General features: G+C 33.0%; 1 protein-coding gene across 1 annotated transcript in view; it reads right to left on the bottom strand.

Moving 5' to 3' along the window:
* Positions 1 to 6061: 6061 nt before the first annotated feature.
* LOC134252378 (uncharacterized) overlaps positions 6062 to 14617 on the bottom strand; it is a 33475-nt gene continuing 24919 nt past the window's right edge. Inside the window, exons 5-11 of the mRNA XM_062734843.1 lie at positions 11161 to 11301; positions 10636 to 10796; positions 9838 to 10085; positions 8830 to 8998; positions 8579 to 8691; positions 7480 to 7564; positions 6062 to 6562 (exon numbers count right to left, since the gene is read on the bottom strand). Of these exons, the coding sequence (XP_062590827.1) occupies positions 6509 to 6562; positions 7480 to 7564; positions 8579 to 8691; positions 8830 to 8998; positions 9838 to 10085; positions 10636 to 10796; positions 11161 to 11301 (971 nt within the window). The 3' untranslated portion in view covers positions 6062 to 6508. The remainder of the gene's footprint in view (positions 6563 to 7479; positions 7565 to 8578; positions 8692 to 8829; positions 8999 to 9837; positions 10086 to 10635; positions 10797 to 11160; positions 11302 to 14617) is intronic.

Genomic DNA, 14617 nt, shown 5'->3' with positions numbered 1-14617 from the left:
TCATGACTACTGGGGGTAGGGTGGGTCCACAATTGGGAATCAAAGTTTGCATAATATAGAAAAAAATCTTTAAAAAATCTCAAGAACCACTGGCTCAGAAAAGTTGAAACTTGTGTGGAAGCATCTTTGGACAATGTACATTCTAAATTGTTCAAATCATGACCAGAGGGTAAGGCAGAACCACAATAGGTTATTCAATTTTTACATGACATATATATAGAATGTTTTTTTTTAAAAATCTCTCCCTCAGGAACCACTGGTCAGAAAAGATGAAACTACTGTGGAAGCATCTTGGGGTAGTGTAGATTCTAAATTGTTCAAATCATGACTCTCTGGGGTTGGATGGAGCCACAATAAATTTTACAAAGGGGTGAAAAATTGGTGAAGAACAGGGCCAAAGTTACTTATGTGAATGCTCTGGCCCATGAGTCTCTTGTTTAAAGTTTAATGTGAAGACTTAATCATCAAATTTGAGAAAAATCCCCTTACTTATAATTGTATTGATAACTTTACATTATGAGAGAAGATAAAAACAAATTTTAAAGAAAAGGACAGCAGAAAATTGCAGTGTAGTATTAATATGGGTTGAATAGCAAAAGTTTTATCAAGACTTATCCTACAGAGTTTTAGAAATTACAGAGATCTGCACCCTCCCTTCAGTGGTTGTTTCATTTATTAAAGTAAATGGTTTGGTATTAACATGTATAATATCAAGGTCTTATCAACTGGCACCAAAATACTTAGTCAGTATTGATTTCTGTAAGGATGATGCATCAGATGATTTTGCTTCCGATTATGCAACTTGACAATTATTTCTGGATGAGTAACCAGGATATATAGTAGTATGATCCATCTCTATCCCAAATAACTTGGATTAAACATGCATGAATGATTCACATATTAAAAGGTTCCAACTCCAGAGGCTGCATCTAACCTTTAGTGGCCATACAGATTTCATCAAATGCGTAATATGTAAATTAGTTACTAGCAAGAAAACATTCTAATGATAAGGAAATTTCAAGGTATTTTCTTGACCATAAAGTATGAGAATTTGTTGCACATACTGGTTAGCTATGCTCGTCAGTGATCTTTAATCCTGTGGTTCTCATAAAGTAGAACAACAACAGAACCTCCAGATCTGACATTGTAGCATTTTTAGCACTTCTTAACCAAAGTGAATTCAAGGTCAAAGGAAAGGTCAAGGTAAAAAAATGTTGATGCATTTGAATAGCTTACATCAGTATGTTTTAGCTTATGAAGTTGGATAAGGTTATCTTGAATAGTTTCTTTAAAACATGGGCTACATGTAAATAATAATTTAAGAAAAGTGAGGTCAAGGTCAAAGGAAAGGTCAAGGTAAAAAAAAAAGTTGATGCAGTTAAATAGTTCTTATCATTAGCTATCAGCAAAGATATCTTGAATGGTATCTTTGAAACTAAGATTTGAACTGAGCTAAATGCAAAGCAATATGATAGGACAGACAGAAGGGCAGAAGAAAGACATGACAAACTCTACATGTCCTATCCATTTTCATGACAGGGCACAAAAAGTAGGTCACAGAGACCTACTTTTTTAATTTTGCAGGAATTCATTTTCAATTTGTGTTAGATGCATATTTTATACACTTAAAAACCCAAGATCATTAAACTTTGTCTGTTGATGCATCTGGATCCTCCAAGTGTGTCAATCATAAAGTATGTCACTGTGACCTACTTTTGAACTTTTATGGCTATAATTAAATTTCTCGGGTACTAATTAGCTTAGAATCATCAAACTTTGCCAATTGATGCATCTTGGGTCCTTGGAATATGTCAACTGAAAAGTAGACAACCTTGTCAGACCTACTTTTGGAATTTGATGCCTATATTTAAATATTTCGATACTTATTGGCTTAGAATAATCAAACTTTGTGAGTTGATGCATCTAGAGTTTTCAAATTAGTTCAACTGAAAAAGGAGGTCACTTTTAAATTTGAATATTCAGGTACTTTGAAAAGAAGTCACTGTGACCTACTTTTGAATCTCATGGCTATATCTGAATATACTTATTGGTTTAGAATCATCAAACTTTGTGAGTTGATGCATCTTGAGTTTTGAAATTAGATCAACTGAAAAAGTAGATCACCATGACCTACTTTTAAAATCTTATTGCTATATTTGAATATTCAGGTACTTTGAAAAGAAATCACTGTGACCTACTTTTGAATCTCATGGCTATATCTGAATATACTTATTTGGCTTAGAATCATCAAACTTCGTGAGTTGATGCATCTTGAGATTTCAAATTAGTTCAACTGAAAAAGTAGGTCACCATGACCTACTTTTAAAATCTTATTGCTATATTGAATATTCAGGTACTTTGAAAAGAAGTCACTGTGACCTACTTTTGATATTTCTCATGGCTATATCTGAATATTTAAAATAATAAGGAGCTTATAATTATCAAAGTTTATCAGTTGATTCAAGACTTATCTATATACACAGATTACTTACATTGGCTTCAAATAGAAGTGATAAGTTGTACTACATGTATTTATCAGAAGAGTGATTCAAGGCCCTTGGGCCTCCTGTCTGACACGTTTTGCAACAGGCGATAAAGATGTCTAACAACATTGTATATATAGGGAAAACTTGTCTTTTCAAACTGGCAGGTCACAGGTCAAGGTCACCCCATCCAATAATAAATCTCAGGACCAGTGTACATTCCTATTAAAACCTCTATATTTTACCATTTTAAAAGATGAAGGCCACATTGAAGGGCAACATTATTCTCATGTCAGCCTCCAAATAACGTGAGGTCATTTAATACACTGAAGCTTTGCGATTATAAATTATCTATCTACATGTATATATAAATGTACTCCTTTTAAGCCTACTGGCCACATCACTCTCTTGAGCACTGTGGCCGGAAAAAGAGCAAATTTCAGTTCAGCATTGAAAGGCTTAAATGCCTAAGTGGTCCAGACCTACCCATAAGAGAGGGGGTGGGGTGGGGGTATCTACACTTACTAAGGATACTCACATATTTTTGACTTTTTTTCCTACTTTGAACTTTCATTGTTGCCACACCCTACCCCTGGGGTCATGATTTGAACAAAATTGAATCTACACTAACTGAAAATGTTTCCATATAAATATTGAAGATTCAGGATTATATAGTTTTTGTCCTGTCCATCTATCTGTCTGTATATCTGTTTGCCCACAAAAACTTTAATCTTGCCCATAACTTTGGACTATTTGGGGTTATGGCTTTCATAATTCATGGGTTTATTCCCTGTGACAACATTTTTCTTTGGGTACCACCAAATCTGACCTCCTGACCTTGGAGTTTGACCCACTTTCACAAAAAATTCTGAATCTTTAACCTTTGGCATAACTTTTGAACAGTTGGTGCTAGGGCTTTCATACTTTACGTCATGTGTCTTCATTGTGACAAGACCTTTCAATTAGTATAATGAAGACCTTTTGACTTTGACTTAAGAGATTGACCAACTTTGTAAATAACTTTAACCTTGGCCATAACTTCTGAACAGTTAATACTAGGGCTTTCATATTTTAGAGGTGTATTCCATGTGAAAAGAACTTCCTATTGATACCATTAATTTTAACCTTTTGACCTTGACCCTGGAGTTGACTAGCATTTGATAAACTTCAACCTTTGCCATTAGCTGCCATACAGGGGGCATCAGTGTTTCACAAACACATCTTGTTTTCTCTAACCTCCTCATTTTGACTTTAACTTTTTCAAACATGCATCGTCAAAATTGGTCCATATTAAATATTCAACAAACCTTGCCAATTGATGCATCTCGGGAAGGGGAAAGGCATGTCAAGAGTCAAAAGTACATTCAATCAGATTTAGCAAAATAATGCAGACATTGACAGCAATTCTTTTTTAAATAAAGTGCCACGCTACAGCATGATACGCCCGTCAAAAAATTACAATTATAATGTATCTTAAACAGTTAAAAGTGCAGGAAAATCATGTCAACCTTGATTTTAAGATTTCAATGATTTTTACACACCTTAAAAAATTTGTTTATCCATCTCATGTGGTGTAGGCATTAATTATAACAAATATTGCATCATTCATAGATTTCTATACCTTGCCAAATGCCTATCATGTTAAACAATATCAAATTAATCTTCACAACTTAATCTATACCTAATTAATTTTGGAAATAAAAGGCTGGCCATCAAATATAAACTGACCAACAGTTCTTCTGTCTAATTCCCGAAGGAGACAATTAAGAGCATGCTCTGAAGTAATGAAAGAGACATGCAGCTAGCCTTCCTACATTGAACACATTAATTAATCTTTAACTGGATGCTTGTCTACTCATTACTCCCAAAAGATTATTGGATCTGCACTATCTACCATAAAACATTTTTAAAACGTATAAAACATCAATGATTGGTTTTTTTTTAGATTTAATGTCAGACAGTTAATTGTTAATATGCAATTCACATGGACATGCAGATTCAACCCCTACCCCCATAAAATTAATTTTTAAGTTCACAATATTATGTAATAGTTTAATATGCAATATCAAATTAGTTTTAATTACTTCTCATCAAATTCATTTTAAAACTTTGGCTATCCAAGAAGAGCTATTTTTAATCCAAAAGGCTTACCCATTTGGCCCAATACTCAAGATAGATACATAGATAGCACTGATGCTCTTACAGCTACTCCTCACACTAAACTCATTAATTTCTCTCTCTAATTTGACATGCAATTTTCTGTTATCAAAATTCTTCTTGACCAGTGCTTGATAATTAGACTCATGGGAGTGGTGGAATTTCTCTAACATACATTACATTTGTTATAGATTGCTGTCAAGTATATATGCTAAAAAAATAAGTATTTTCTTAATTTAACATTTTTCTAATAAGGTTAGTGCAATAGTTTTACATTTTTTTGAATGTGTAAATGAATAGAAATAAAGACATTTCTTTTTAAAAATTCCACTTAAATTAAAGGTCACAGTGACCTTGAAATAGGTCGCGACACACCTTCTACCTAAGATGCATAAACTGGCCAAGTTTGATGATTCTAAGTCTAATAGTTTTTTAGTTATGAACCGGACAGGATTTTTCCATATTTGGCTATAACTTTTTAATTATAGGTCAGAGCGACCTACTTTTTGTGCGCGACACACCTTCTACCCAAGATGTATCAGCTGACAAAGTTTGATAACTCTAGGCCTTATAGTATTCAAGTTATGAGCCGGACACGAGAAAAGCTAACAGACGGACAGACAGACAGACAGACGGACGGACACGAAGCCTATAACATAATACGTCCCGTCTTAAGACGGGCGTATAAAAATTTCATGTACATCAAAGGCGAGAAAAGTCAGATGGGCTAAATAATGATCTCAGTCTTAGGACTTCACAGTAGAAAAGTGGGACTGAGATCAAAAGTGGTCTTGTCTCTGTTTTATGGTACCGGAAATTCTATGATGGACAAAGAGATAGATAAGGTCACCTGAGTGACCTAAAATTATAAAGAATAACTCCATTTATAATAATAAGGATTTTATTTTTAATCAACTGAGCTGCCAATAGATTATACATTTTGTGACTCCTTAGAACTTTAACCTCCACACGATGCTAATCTATGTATACATTCCTACACAATTCTACTCTATATATTCCACCATGCCACAAAATAAATTATGCTGCCTTCAAACAGGAATAGGTTTTGTTCTAGGGGTGTAATGATATTTAAGTATGTGTATATTAACCAAAATACACAATTAAATTTAATTGCTTTGCAGTCCCAAAAAATGTATCCTGAAATATCACATTTTTTCATTTTAATAAACATTTTCTGATTGATTCTAATAATTTAAAAAAAAAAAAACAAGAAAAAAATTGATCTTCACCTTTTATCATTTTACATTGTAAAAATTATCATTACACCCCTAAATTGTTCCTCATGTTGGTTATAAATGAAAATGAATCTTTGTCCACAATGACTATTCACAAAAGAACTGAGGAAACATATTTATATATGTAAACAATTTACTTGTTTGGAACAAATGATTAATAATAAAAAAAAAAAAAACAAAACTTCAATATAGATAGCACTTTTCAACCCAAACATTTTTTAAAGGAAACAAAAATGTACAATCATTCCATCAATTCACTCACAGATGGAACTGTTAAACTAAATGTTTTAAAAATAAAATTCATTTAATATGCTCAAAACATTCAAATATTTTTTATCTTGATCCCAATACTAATAAAATTAACATATCTTACAAAGAGGACAGAAAACAAAAATACTTAACATGTAATAAAGAGAAAAATGAACACAATCAAAACTCTACAGGGAAAAGTCTCAACTGTCAACAGGGTACAAATTCAACTGTTCACAGGGAAAGTTCTCTACTGTCAGTAGGAAAAGTTCTCAATGGTCTGCAGGGAAAATTTACAACCGTCAACAGATAAAGTCATCAGATGAAGTTATTCTTGGGACTTGGTGGTAGTCACTGTTGTTATCATAAGTCATGGTCTGCCACACTCTGTTTCAGGTACTCCGAGTAAAGGGATTGCTGCAATGATTGAAATGCCATTCAAATAAAAAATAAAACTGTGTACAAAAAATGAATTAAACTGTTTTGAAAGCATCAATCTATCAGGTTAGAGTAAAGCCGACACCCTTCTAGAGGAATAATGAAATGTTTACATTTATCTAAGACCTGTCTAACCCTTTGATGCAGAGGTGTAATTTTGATCCGCATTCTGGTGGAATTTTGAAGACAAAAGAGGAATTTTTTGTATCTTCATACTTTGTCTTATGGTGATTTTATATCATCTAGGCCTAAATCAGACTCAAGATTATATACTGAATAAAAAAGGACTAAGATTACGTGATTTCATTAATTATGTATTGAAGAAAATCTTGGATTCTGTAAAACTTTTGCATTCTTACATCCCAAAATGCCTTAAACTTACAATTCCACCGTTTTATTGAAGTATTTGGTCAATAGCTTGTGCATCACAAAAGATCTGATCTTACAGTGGTCAAATGTCATTTTAATTGTTAAAGCAAGACTACCTGGTAAGTACATTATGTATTTACATCTGCTTCTTCCAAATTTCAACACCTATTGCAAGGCTAAGTTTGAAAGCCATCTTGGTTATGATCATTTCCCATATTGCACTTGTAAAGAACTACATCCCCCTTAATATGTAAAGCGCTTTTTAGATTTTGTGTACATGTATATGTTTGTATCAATCTGATGCAATAGTTAGTCTTTCTTAAAAGAATACTCTAAATTGCTCAATGTTTATGCCTGAAATTTTTAAGCATAAAATTGAAATTTATGACATTTAATGACATAATTCACGGATGAATGGAGAAAAAATAGACCAAAAGTGGAAGGGTAGACAGGTCTGTTACCATCTAAAATTGTTTTCTTTAAAGAGAGTGTTGTCCCAACGTGTTTTTAATTCACATATGCCTTACCTTCTTCTTTTTGACAATGTTCTGTACATACTCTCTGACTCCTGATAAGTACTTCTTGTCCTTCCGAGAAAGAGTTGGCTTTGTTCTGGAATGAGGTCAAATGAATAAAATTCTTAGTCCTTAATAAATACATCACTGTTACAGTAACAAAATCAATCATTTCACTTCAAAAGTTTCTGTAAATAAATTGTAGCTTCAATATTTTCATACAAGAAAAAATGTTGGATTGGATATACTTTTCTTTTCCATTTTACACTTACAGAATTATGTAACTTGATGTTTTTTAAACTTGTGTCTCAAGTTTATTTGAAATTAAACCAATACGGAGAGAAGCATTACTCAGTGCTTGTATTCAGCATTAATCTAATGATCCACTGGACCAAGTAATGGTTCAACATGGGTCTTCTAACCAAATCTTACTTTATGCATGAAGTCAATAAAGGATAAATTTGTTCATTTATTTAAAAGTCTAAATGTTGGTCACATTAAAGTACAATTTAAATCATCACAGGCACCAGATACACTTATGTATGTATTTATACAAGTCAGGTGAGGCAGACCTAGTAAAGCAATTTTCTTCATAAATCGTTGTAACAGATGTTGATATACTGGTGAAATCATATACTGACAAAGGAGTGACTAACAAGTTCTCAATAGTTCAGACCTAAATCAGTAAACTGAACTGGGCCGAGTAGCAGGTGTCACCTAAATTTACAATCAAGACTAGCTCAGCAGCAAGTTTATACAAAGTCCACATCTGTATATGATTCATGCACACATTTAGAAAGCATTCCCATCATCTTTAAATAAAGTGAATGTACTGTATTTGTTGGTTTTTAAAATAAGTAACTTAAAGCTTATCAAAAAATTTAGTTTGAAACACAAAGCCTAGAGTAAAATGTGTATCTTTCAGAGGATAATTTTGCCATTACAAAGAATGTTCAATCTCAATCTTGCACATGTAGCACAGTTTACCCATCAAGTATTACTAGACTAAAATGAAGATAGCAGACAGAAACAGGAGTTTTTATTATTGATCCTTTTTTGAAAACGAATGGCCTGAAAACTGTAAGTTCTAATTCTGCAAAACAAATCATACCTTGAGACATATCTTGCTATTAGCAGCATTACAATGGTAAAGAACAGGATGAAGTATAGGATGTAATTAGAATACTGGGGAGGGATGGCTCTCCAACCTCTGGCCAAAGGACCCTAGGAAAAAAAAAATATAAACATAAAATTATCTTTAAACTAAAATTTATAGAAAGATTATCCAAAATGTACATGTATAACAGTGATGTATTTTTCGGCAGTTAGCCTGAATCCAGGAGAATTTGCAGTTCTTAATACCAAATAAATCCCCAATGTATCCAAAATATTTTCTCCCAGGATGTCTTTCATGAATTTCTGTTGTGTTGAGATGAGGTATGTGGTCAGCATGATGAATGGCATGATCACCCCCAGCAACCCAAAGCTGGCTCCCCGAAATCGTGCAGATAGGTTTTCACTGCTTGTCTCCCTGCAAAAACATTAAAGTGTACTTTTTTATCCCTATTATATTTTTCAATTATAATTGACAGTAAATTTTCTAAAAGCTCAAAGTTCTGATGGTGGAAACTTTCTAATCGTATTTCTAGGTACGAATCTAAAATAGCTTATGTCAGCAAAATATTAAGTTTTTGAAAATGATTATTCAAATGTGACAACTGGAAAGTCAAATGTAGTAAATAGACATTAGAACAATAACAAATAAAAATATGCAATCACAGGTGAATAAAAAAGTTGTAGAAATAATTTGTTAGTAAAGTAGTATGCTTTTTGGTTTTGTTTATTATTTCTTAAAGCCCCCCTTCCTCCTTTAATTAGAACAGACTTAAACTTATCAGTGCAATGATTTGTCACCGTAATGCATACTCAAAACACAACTTGCTTCAGCTAAGAAATTAGTGCAAGAGTAAGAAAAGAATCACCAAATATTCAAATATGAAAACCACCCAGCTCCAAACCAGAGGACATGTGAACTATCATACCAAATTTGAACTTAATTGGACTACAATAAAAAAAGTTATTAGGAAAAAACAGAAAATTTGTGGACGGAAGAATGAAATGATTACTCAAATATGCAATCACAGGTGAATAAAAAAGTTGTAGAAATAATTTGTTAATTATTTCTTAAAATTAGGAATTATCATGCAATGTAGGGGTGAAATTAGTGCAAGAGTAAGAAAAGAATCACCAAATATTCAAATATGGGGAAAATATGTATGTCATCTTAATAATGGAATTCATGGTAGGGGTGAATGAATATGAACAGTCCGTTGGTTCTGTTCAATAATTTCTCCCCAGTGAAGAACCTACGCATTCTCTTTCAGTTTTGTTTCCACCAGTTCCGCTATTTGATCACAGTCACGCTCCAGTGAATTCAGAGTGTTCTGGATGGTTTGGTTGATGGTTTTTTCAATGTCTTGACACACATCCTCAATCTGGTTCACACAGGTGCTGTTTTTCTGATTCATGTTTGGAATGAAAATCGTTGGCATCTCAAACCCTGTACGATTTAGGTTGGGTCTCTTGCAAAGTTCTTGTACAATTTGCATTAGGACTCTCTGCAACCAAAGCATGAAAGATATCCATAGTTATGAATCTAGGAAGCAAAGCATATTAAGCCATTGTGGTTAATTCTCTATAACAGCTAAGCAAAATGAATGGGAAGCAGTTAAATAAGATAAAGGATAATTGGGAGAATTATATAATTGATAGGATGAAAAAATTACATATAAAGAGATTTAAAATAATTTCTTTCCCTTTATTGAATTGTGCTCAGGGAAACAAATGAAATTTACTTATACAATTGTACATATATCTATCATCCGTTTGTGTTTTTATCGGTCACATGAAATGATCAAAACATCATGGTAATTTTTTTCCCTTTTACTCTACCGTAAATGTTCAAATCTTAAATTACCTTAAAGCAAAAAGGGGTTTAAAAAAAAACCCGTATCTCCAAATGAAGATATTGGAAAATTTCAAACATTGAAGTTAAATAGTGGTTTTTGACATTCAACTAACTTGGATATATCTGATATTTGAGATATTTATATTCATGTTACCAAAAGTAAAAAAAAAAAAAGAAGAATTTTCATGTTAAATTGTTACCTGTCTATCCCCCTCATCCCCAGCCTCATCTGCTTTGCTAAGAAAAAATCTCATTATCTCCGAATGGTTATTGCTCAGCTCTTCCACGATGTTCAATGTCCTCTTACACAGGGCCTGACCAATCGGATCAAAGAAGACAAATATCAGGTCAGCCAACTCCCCTGTTAGAGAAAAAAATTGATAAAAACCTAATATTTCTACAATGTTCTGAGATAAACCTGAAAATACTTCTATTTCTGTATTCAAAAATGTTCGACACATTTATTATAAATCTAAAAATTAAAAACAAATTTGCTTGATTGAAGTTGCATGTAAAACATAGGTTCTTTCAATATTTAGTTCTTTTTTCCCCTTTGCATCATCAAAGGAATATATGCTGCTAAAATAGTTAGGTTTTGCAAACTAAATAATAATTATTGAAAAAATGCTTCAATTTTCCTTTGAATCTTCATTGTGACTAATTGGCTTAACCTGCCGACAAGTTAATCATTGGACATGAAAAAGATGCAAATTAAAGATTTTTACCAAGCCAAAGTATGGCTCTGTTGACATCAAATGGATATTGCATGTCTCCATCCACTAAGCCAGGCGTGTCTATAAATTTGACAAGGTTAAAGCGCTTCTGCTTGGAGGTAGAAATCTCTGTCGTCAGGTAATCAGTGACACCTGGAAAATGTTCATACAGAAATCGACTGAGGTAAAAAAAAAAGGAACATTTGATTTAAACAAGAATTGTGTTGTATACTATTAATATAGAAGAGCTTGATAAAGATCAAATCAATAAGTATAACTAATAAATTTATATTGATTTCAGTTTTTATAAAAAAGTAAATTTGCTTTCCTGTTGCTCAACTTGTTTTTATTTCTTTTATATACATTTTTTTTTTTCAATATTTCATTTTTATTTTTATCTTTAAATTTGTTTCTTGAGTACCATATCTAAATTATCTGAAGTACTCAACAAGAGACTAATAAATCTCCATGGCAACCAAAGTACAATGACTGACTTCAAATGCAATCTATAAGTTACCTTAATGACATATACACTTCCCTTATGCTGCAAGATTTTTACTTTTAAGCTCAAACTTAACATTTATCTTCAAATAACCTTGTTATTCAACGCAAAAATATTTCATACTTTCCGTCTGCTGACTCTTACCTTTTCCTTAATTACCTTAAGTTTCTATCTTGCTCATTTAAAATTAATGTAATAAATTGACTGAAGACAAAAATAACTGACTGTCATACTTAACAATTGATTTTAAACCCATAATTTGATTTTCAAGAGAGAGAGTTGATAATTATTGACACAATAGTGCTGTAAAAGTTAGATTCGAGCCACAGGAGCATAAAATGTAGAAGTTGGATTCAGAGTAACCGGAGCATAAAATGTAGAAGTTGAATTCAGAGTAACTGGGGCATAAAATGTAGAAGCTGGATTCAGAGTAACTGGGGCATAAAATGTAGAAGCTGGATTCAGAGTAACTGGGGCATAAAATGTAGAAGTTGGATTCAGAGTAACGGGAGCATAAAATGTAGAAGTTGGATTCAGAGTAACTGGAGCCTAAAATGTAAAAGTTGGATTCAGAGTAACTGGGGCATAAAATGTAGAAGTTGGATTCTGAATAACTGGGGCATAAAATGTAGAAGTTGGATTCAGAGTAACGGGAGCATAAAACCTGAGAAAAAAATTTCAGAAAGTCAACGGGAGCATAAAATACAGGTATATGCATTATATCTCAGACTGTGGCAGGCAGCACACTAAATCATATCCTTAGCTGACCACTTCGGAAAGTTTACCGAGATTGAGCCAGAAAGAGACTCATGACTTTGAATTTATGAGAAGATACTTGGCAGGGCATTTACTTGGATATATAATTTAGGTAAATTATTAAAGTTATTAACAAAGTCTCTAAAACCTATATATTTCATTGAGTCAATGAACCATAAACATACAGTATATACAATTTACCTAGTATGCATATATGCACCATACCTGCAACTTTGATTTGTATAACCCTGAATATAAGAAAGAAAGTGGCTAAAAAGCCCAAGCTTACTTTGCATACAACCTACAGACATACAGTTGGCAGGGCATTGTCGTTGGAATATATAATTCAGATACAACTTCATCCAAGTTATTAACAAACTCTCTCATCACTTCTATATATTTATTTCCTGATATGTCATCTTTAATAAACATTAAAATTTCACTATCCCAGGTTACATCTGTATGCATTTGCTAATATATTCAGACATTTTTGTCAGCATTCTAGCAATAAAGGTCAATAATTGTATTGTCTGGAAATCATGGGCCAACAACATATGTCACTAAAATGTCCATTGATCAAGAGCCCTGACAATAATATGAAGTCTTCAATTATTCATGTACATGTTATAATGTGATCCTGTGAGAGTAACCAGTATAAACAAATCACAAACTAGCAACAAATCAGATGTCTTGTTTATATGAATGACATGAATTCCCTTACATCAGAGTAACCAAAGGAAACATCTAAACAATCAAAACCAAGCTAAATCTCTGGACCTAGTTACAAGCAACATGAGATGGTTCTGAATCAATACTTCACATCTTTTACCTTATATAAACACATTTTATTAGTTTCATTTCATTTTAAAATATTATAGTTTATATAAAGATTATCAACTGTCTCATCTTTCATTCACATGGTATAACCTATCTCACCTAAAACTTGTATCACAACTATGATCTTTTTGTTAAATTCAAAATTAAACAGGGTCTCCATTTTCAGTATAATTGACACTTGTCTCTTCTTATAGAATGATCTCAAACTATTGTTATATGGCTATTCTAGCATGCTAACAATGCACTATACATGATGAGAGGTATATGACACATCACTACACAGGTGACAAGACGTTTGTTCATGCATGCACTAGCCTGATTGGTATGTTGAAGTTTGCTTGGTGAGCAGAAACAACAGCCCTTCATTTGGCAGCTCTCAGCTCAGATTTGCACGAGATAGCTGGCCAAAGGAAAAACTACCATTCCAAGCTTGTCAAACAGTGGAGTATCCAGTGCACAGAAAGATGACCTTCTACACAAAGTGAATATGAGGCAAATATTATATGATTTCCAATATGGCATTTGATCATGCAAACGAATATTAAAAAGATATTGAAAAACTGGTGATCTTTGCACAAAATTGAAAAAATAAGTGCTCTCTGCAATGGATTTCATAAAAGAATAATTGAATATCAGTGCAACCAGCCTTATAGAAAATGGTGAAGACATGACATTTCAGTATCAGACAGCATGCAAAGGATGGTGACAAAATACCATACATCACTCTAGATAAATTATAAACTGATGACTTCAGTGGAGTCAGAAGTACTAGCTTCAGTGGCTTAAAGGTCTGCATTGGCATGTGTGCTTTAAGAATGGCAGAAAGTCGGGTAACTGCTGACTAGGAGAACATGCCAGACAGATCAATACCAAGGCAGGTTTAAAACCTCTGGATAAGGTCAGCCTTTTCAACATCAGCACACAACAATTTCCATCATGTCAGCCAGAGCTCAATGTTACGACCTTCCTCATTGCTTCAGAAACCTGTCACCTGCCTTGTTTGTCACACTGAATGTTTATACCCTACAGATGGAGTACACCAAGGCAATTCACTCCCCTCTGAAATGTTCACATAGAAAAATATTTTGCAATTTATACCGTGTATTTTTCATTAGACTATAATTGCGGTCGTATGCTCATAGCTGACGTCAGTCACCTTTACAAAGGGAAACGACCTGTTAAGGAATGGGATGAAAGAACTTTCCAGTACTTCAATCTTGACATTCAAAGAAAATTGTTAGTTAATTACATGTTTGCCTTAGAAATACATGGGAGTGAAAAGGTGATGGTCTGAAACTTAGGTTGTGTTGGCCTTAAAACAGGACAGCTCTTCATCAGGCAGCTTGTAATAAATAATCAAGTCTACCTAGTGAA

Source organism: Saccostrea cucullata, unplaced genomic scaffold (assembly GCF_032062105.1).
Source record: "Saccostrea cucullata isolate Sc308-1 unplaced genomic scaffold, CSIRO_AGI_Scuc_v1 ctg69, whole genome shotgun sequence".
Taxonomy (NCBI): Eukaryota; Metazoa; Mollusca; class Bivalvia; order Ostreida; family Ostreidae; genus Saccostrea; species Saccostrea cuccullata.
The sequence above is the reverse complement of the archived record's forward strand: the minus strand, read 5'-3'. Positions and strand labels throughout refer to the sequence as shown.